Consider the following 6705-nt stretch of genomic DNA (forward strand, 5'->3'; position numbering starts at 1 on the left):
GAGGGAAAGCCGCCGGGGGGCGCCCCTGCGTCGCAGCAGTAGCCGCCGCCGCCGTCCTCCGGCTCGCCGGGGCCCCCCGAGGGCGGCGGGGCGAGCGCGTGCGGGGCCGCCGAGGGCGCGGGCTGCAGCAGCAGGCACGCCCCGTCGCGGTAGCAGTACTCGTGCAGCTGGTGGCTGAGGAACTCCACCTCCGCCTGCTCGTCCGCCAGCAGCTCATCGCCGTCCTCCAGCGGGTCCCGAGAGGACTGGTCGGTGAAGAAGTCCTCCTCGTCAAAGTAAGGAGACGGGAAGGCGTCCAGGCCCCCGGGGAAGTGCTCTAGCAGCACCGCGTCCATGCTCCGTGCCGCCGCGGGCCCGGGGCGGGGGGCGGCTGAGGTGGTTCCCGGGATGTTTGACGTTGCAGTTCTGGCTCGAGAGGCAGCCCCCTCCCTCCGGGCTGGTGCGCCAGAGGCGGTGAGCGCTGCCCGCCCGCCGCCCGCCGCCCGCCCCCCCGGCCTCCCTGGAGTGTCCGCGGCCGCTCGGCTCTGGCGGGCGCCCGCGCTGCGCCGGGGAGGGCCGTGGCCGACTTGCTGAAGCCGAGGGCCGGCACGCGAGGATTCTTATAACTACATCCACAGGCGCGTGCCAGGGACCCGCGGCGCCAGCCAATCACCGAGTGCGGGGTGCCGGCGGGAGGGGGGGCAGGGAGGCCCCGTCGGCGGCGCCGGGGCCCGGGCGGCTTCGCTCCCAGTGGGAGCTCCCGGGGCGAAGAGGGGGCGGGGCTCGCGCGGCCCGGGGCCCCTCGCGTCCCTCCCCGCCCGCCCCTCCGACGAGCGCCTGCGGGGCGCGGGCCTCCGGGGGTCCCTGCGGCCCTTGGCGCCCGCCGCTCGTCTCCCGCGCGCTGCGCGAAGCTGGGCCCTTCCGCGCGGGGGCTGGGACGCGGCGCGAGGCGTCTGCTCACAGCCACCAAAGGTCCCATGGGTGCGCGTCGGCGGCTCAGGGTGCGGAGCGGATCGCGGGCGGAGCTCGGGGGTCCGGGGACAAACGCCGGGCTGTCCGGCGGGGTGCATTCGCCGGCCCCTTGCGCGCGCCGGCCTCCCGCCTGAGTTTCGCTGGGTCTCCTCTCATCAGCGGACTTTTCAAGGACTCCTGTAAAGTTTGCACGGTGTGTGCGGGTGGGGTGGGGAGGCGACGCCGTGCAGCTCCCACGCGTTCCAGACTCAGGCCGGAGTCCCCTCCCCTCCTTTACCCCGCCCGGGAGAAATAGATGGGGACACTGGAGCGGCTGCCTTGGAGAGCGGCTCAGTGGGGCACGTTTCTGCGGAGAGCAAATCGAGACCCTAGGGGTTCGGAGCAGTAAAACCTGATACAAAAGGAGTCCAATGAATCGTCTGCTCTGGAGCAGTCCGGAGGGAGGGCATGGAAGTTAAAGGGCGAGTGTGAACCCTTTCAAAGCCTGGGTCCCTCACCTTTCTGACTGGCCACCGGGACTGTCCCTGAATGATTTTTTTTTTTTCTTTCTCGACCTTTAAAAAAAAAAAAAAAACAAACCCCAAACACAAAACCTGTGTGCTATGGCCCATGACACGCTTTATCACAGCCGCCGATGCAACTCGAATTCTTCAATGTAAGAGTAACAAAGAAACACTTTCAAGGTCGGGGCAATTCCTGGAGAAAGCCAAGCTCCAACTCGCACCCCGGGAGAGCAAAGTGGCGCACGTTCTCTGAACAGAAGACTGAGAGGCGAGGGCTTCGTGGGGCAGCCGCTTCCTTTTTCAGACACTTGTCTCACCAGAGGCTTCTAGGGCGTTTTCAGACTCCTCTCAAAATCCAGGGCCGTGCCTTTTAAGAACAGCGATTTCAACAGGCTTCTTGGTTTTAGACCTTACACTGTTTCCAACTCAACTGCTGTGACCCAAAAGGTAAGGGCAAAAATTATGTACGGTTAGAAGACCAGAGATTAATGTCAAAAACCCCAAACAATTTTAACCCAAAGGCTTACTGTTTTACAGCAAGTTCTTTCCTGTGTCGGCCTGTGCCCCTTCCCGGTGACGTGGCTATCCATAACGCTGATGCAAACGTGGCCGCGTACCCTGTGTCAGACCCGAGTTGCAGTTTCGTGCATCTAGATTTATCTGTCTCACCTCAAAGAGAAGGAAGCTTTTGGGGAGTGGAGGGTCAAGACCACAGATCTAGCCAGCTGGTGGTGTGCACCCAGTTCTCTTTACATTTAAAAGGCCCTCATCCCTTTCCCTCACTTGGTTGGACTGAAATTAAGTGGCAACATGCCCTTGGATCAGTCGGAGGACTTGGGAGAATAATAAATGATCAGACTTCAAAGCCTTCTCCAAAATATTGCTAACCAGTTCAGGGAAGGCTGGAATCCAGCCTACAAAGGCGGTCTCTTGGAGAGGCTGAGGGGCCTTCTCTGATTCATCCAGGTGGCTTTGGAGAAAGTGGTTATGTTGGGGAGGGAGCTGGGGGTCCTGGGAGTCAGTAGGCGTGTATATGGGTGTCTTTTTACCCCGTGTGATTTTAGCAGTTAGCTTCCACACAAAATCATCCCACATAGGCTCAGTGAGTTTGTGGTAGAGTACAGAAAATTACCTTGGGCACCTAGGTGAGCTGATGGGAAACGAGCTGGAAACCTTACTGCTCCATGAGGCTGAGCAGAGCTAGTGTGGACATTCTGGGCAGTTCTCGGGCTTCATGGATGAGCATGGGATAGGAGGAAAAGACAGGATAGTCACGTGTTCCAGACATAACCCTCTTCACCCTCTCGTTCCTCACCCCCACCATGTCCCCCTTAAAGAATCGCCGACTGTCTGGAGACCACTCCTGTTGGGACCAAGGGCTAGGCCTGCAGAGACTGGGATACTGGTGTGGGCATGCATGTAAGTAAGACATGATGGTTCTTTTCTCTAATAAAAAGAAGAAAGACCTCACCGCTAATAAAGGACATTTTCTCTGGGTCACTGGAGGTCCCAACAGTGTGGACGGCTGCCCTCCGCCTCAGGAAGCAACAGGTTGGTTGAGGAAATGGCTGGAGGCCCAGCTTTCACTCCAGCCCCTCCCTCCACTCTTCGTGGATCCTCTGGGCCCACGGAGAGGGACAGGGTCAAAAGTTTGCAGGTGTCCTTCGTGAAGAGAGGGACAGAGCTGGTCCCAGAGCTGTGAGCCTCCTCACCCCTGCGAAGGCCCAGCATCCTTCTTCTCCCACAACATCTCTGTCCTCTGAAGAGGTGTTCCCTGACATCCTGAGAAATCCCTGCCTCATTATAAACTAACACCCATCCGCTAAGGTCAGCAGTGGCAGGGGCAATTGCTTCTTTTTAGTTACAATACCGGTGAGGCCTTGTGATTTTTTTTTTTTTTTTTCCAAGTCTTTCCAGAGTCGCTCAGTGCCACCTGCTGCCCCGGGGCCCAGTTGACTCCTCACACACTCTGTCGGGGCTGCCTCGGAGCCTCATACGTCTTCAAGGTTCTTGGTTCCAGAACTTCTGGCAAGGCCCGCTGGGCACCGAGGAAGCCTTGCTGCCCCCAGCCCACCGTGCCTCTCAGCTCTCTCCCTCCCAGGAGTCTCAAGGACCCGAAGACTTGTTCATCTGCTTATTTGTTCATCCGTTTCCCATCAAACCCTTCTAGCATCTTGCCCTAGCTTTTGGGAGCAACAACTGGAGAGTTGGAGCCCAGGCCCCTCCTGGGTCTTTCCTGGGATGAATTTCGGGCAGACATCATTAATGAAGAGTGGGGCTTCCGGGCTCTCCATCCTTCAACTTGCCCTTCGTCTGTGCCCATGGGGTCTGATGCCTGCTGGGTGTATGTCCTCCCTGCTGGAGCCCAGCCTCCCCAGAAACCGGGGTGGGGGGGGGGGCAGCTGTCCTGCCCCTCACAATCCCACATTCCTCACTTAGTGCTTGCAAGCAGGTACTTGTGGATGTGACCCATGGTCCGTCTCCCAGCCGGAAAATGGGTCCATGTGAATTCCTCGTGACCCAGATTGTCCCCTTCCTCTCTGATAAACACAGAGGTGGTATTAGGTGGTGGTTTGTAATCTCCTGTATCTGTTTCTTTCTTTGCTTCCCCTCCTCCCTGCCCTTTTCTGTGAAACCTTTTCTTCTCTCCACTTTAGTGCCGTCAGCAACCCATTCTTTTAATGTTTATTTTTGAGAGACAGCGCGAGACAGAGTGGGGGAGAGGGCGGAGGAGGGGCAGGCAGAAAGAGAGAGGGAGAGAGAGACCGAGGATCCAAAGCAGGTGCCGTGCTGTCAGTGCAGAGCCCGATGTGGGGCTCGAACCCATGAACAGTGAGATCCTGACCTGAGCCAAAGTCAGACGCTTAACCAACCGACTGAGCCACCCAGGTGCCCCAGCAACCCATTCTTTATCCCTCGTCTGCTAGGAGAGGATTTGAAAAATAGAATCACGGGGGGGTTAATGGTGAAAGGTTTCTGAGGCCCAGCAGGGTTCAGTGACTTCCCTAAGGTCACACAGCAGGTTACTTCAGCCCAGTGCTGGTTCCACTGGCTGCTGAGAGCGAGTTCCAGCCTTGCTTATACCCTTTCATAAAGGGTAGGTTTATATTGGTGTGCAAAGGAGTCAGTCCCGGCCCTGTTCTAAATCTGCCCAGATTACCAGGTACCACCTTCCTGGCCTCCCCAACTCTCCGGAGTCCTGGCTGCACTTTGGATACCACAGTGCCTCCTGAGTGCTGAGGGAGGAATCACTGAATGGCGCTATTCCTGGCGTAAGACAAAGTATGCAAAATTAAATAAATATGGGATCATGGGGCTTTCTCTGGCCCCAAAGTCACACTTTATTGATTATGGATGGTTTTTCCACTGAGAAGGCCCCCTGCGATCATGTGACATTGCGTTCCATCCTGGAAATGATGGGCCTTGAGGATGCTTGACCCAGCTTACAAGGCTTTCCTTGAGCTACCCCTGCCTACATCACCGTGCCTCTCCTGTACTTTTCACTCCGTCCGTAATTAACGTTCCATTTCTCCAGATGCCCTGAGGACTTCTCTCTGGTTTTCTTTGTTTCACTCCTATGGTCCTTTCCACTAGTCAGAGCTCCTTGAATTGTTTAGGAGGCCTGCAATTTATTTTATACTAAGATAGGTAGAAAGAGTAATACGAGTGCTAGGAAAGGTAGGAATGGGCATTTTGGAGGACTTGCAGACGTGTATATCATTCACCCTCATAATTCTGCAACCTGAAGAGTGTCCTCCTTACTTCAGCTGGCGACTAAGCAAGGCTCAGCCTTCCGTCCACTGTTGCATGGCCGGTATGAGAAGGCGTCAGAATGCAACCCCAGGTCTGTGTGGTTTTGTATCCAAAATATGTTACATAGCATCTTTCTGCCCCTCCTTTGTCTCTACGCCTAATGTAGCTCATTTAATATGATTTTCACGTGGATTGGCTGATTTGCATCTAACGCAGCACCTTGATACGCTGCAGGTATTGTTATTATTTGCAAATACTAAGATTCAGATAGGCTAAGCAACTCTCTGGGCATAACACAGCTGCCAGCATTGAGCCACAAGTAGAAATAAGTAGATTTGTAGCACTAGGTGAGATGTCAGAATTGTTTTCCAGATTTTGCCGTCAAACACTCTATCTACTCTGAGGCTTCTCGGCCTAAAAACCAAACAAACGAACAAACAAAACCCAGCTGGGCCATGTCCCATTTGGGAATGAGGGCAGGAGACACAGGTCTGTCGTGAAACACAGAGAAACTCCAAATGCTAAACACCCACCTCCTTCCTTCTTGACTTGACATTTCCCATTGTTAAACATTAATCTTTTGAGGGAGAAACACCAAAATGCTGATATAATTATCCAAATAAGTGTTTTCCGTCATGCCAAGGTTTATTTGATGAATAGCAAAGCTTCTGAGCTCTGTCCTTCAGTCCTGTTATTCTGAAAGGTGTTTGACCTTTTAATGTAAACACCAAAAATCATTATTACCAGACTTGGCCTCCACAGTGAGCAGTGAAAAGAAGAAAATAATAATAATTTCATAGAAATGGGAACTTTGGGCTTTTTTTTCCCTGTTTGTTTCTCGTCAAAGCTGTCTGTGTTTTCTGGCTTCGTGTCAGTCTGTCGGGCCTTAAGTGGACTGTGGTACATCCATATAGTGGTATATTCAGCAGCCTTACCAAAGGAAAAGAATGCTTTAGGTATAGTGATATGAAATGATCTCCAAGATACATCATTAAGTAAAAGGAGCATGAGGGGTTAGTATGCTCCCACTTGCATTTAAAAAAGAGGACAGTGAGGGGGCACCTGGGTGGCTCAGTCGGTTGAGCGTCCGACTTCAGCCAGGTCACGATCTCGCGGTCCGTGAGTTCGAGCCCCGCGTCAGGCTCTGGGCTGATGGCTCGGAGCCTGGAGCCTGTTTCCCATTCTGTGTCTCCCTCTCTCTCTGCCCCTCGCCCGTTCATGCTCTGTCTCTCTCTGTCCCAAAAATAAATAAACGTTGAAAAATAAAATAAAATAAAAAATAAAAAAGAAGACAGTGAGGGGGCACCTGGGTGGCTCAGTCGGTTGAGCGTCAGACTTTGGCTCAGGTCATGATCTTGATGTCTGTGAGTTCAAGCCCCACGTCAGGCTCTGTGCTGACAGCTCAGAGCCTGGAGCCTGCTTCAGATTCTGTGTCTCCCTCTCTCTCTCTGCCCCTCCCCCACTCATGCTCTCTGTCTCTCTCTCTCTCTCTCTCTGT

The 6705-nt window shown here is 54.5% G+C and overlaps 1 protein-coding gene across 1 annotated transcript in view; it reads right to left on the bottom strand.

The window, feature by feature from the left end:
* The window catches only part of PTF1A (pancreas associated transcription factor 1a), a 2102-nt gene extending 1593 nt beyond the window's left edge, over nt 1-509 (bottom strand). Inside the window, exon 1 of the mRNA XM_040450946.1 lies at nt 30-509. Coding sequence (XP_040306880.1) covers nt 30-335 — 306 coding nt within the window. The 5' untranslated portion in view covers nt 336-509. The remainder of the gene's footprint in view (nt 1-29) is intronic.
* Nucleotides 510-6705: the final 6196 nt, after the last annotated feature.

This window comes from Herpailurus yagouaroundi, unplaced genomic scaffold, assembly GCF_014898765.1.
Source record: "Herpailurus yagouaroundi ecotype Mexico unplaced genomic scaffold, PumYag 203, whole genome shotgun sequence".
Classification (NCBI taxonomy): domain Eukaryota; kingdom Metazoa; phylum Chordata; class Mammalia; order Carnivora; family Felidae; genus Herpailurus; species Herpailurus yagouaroundi.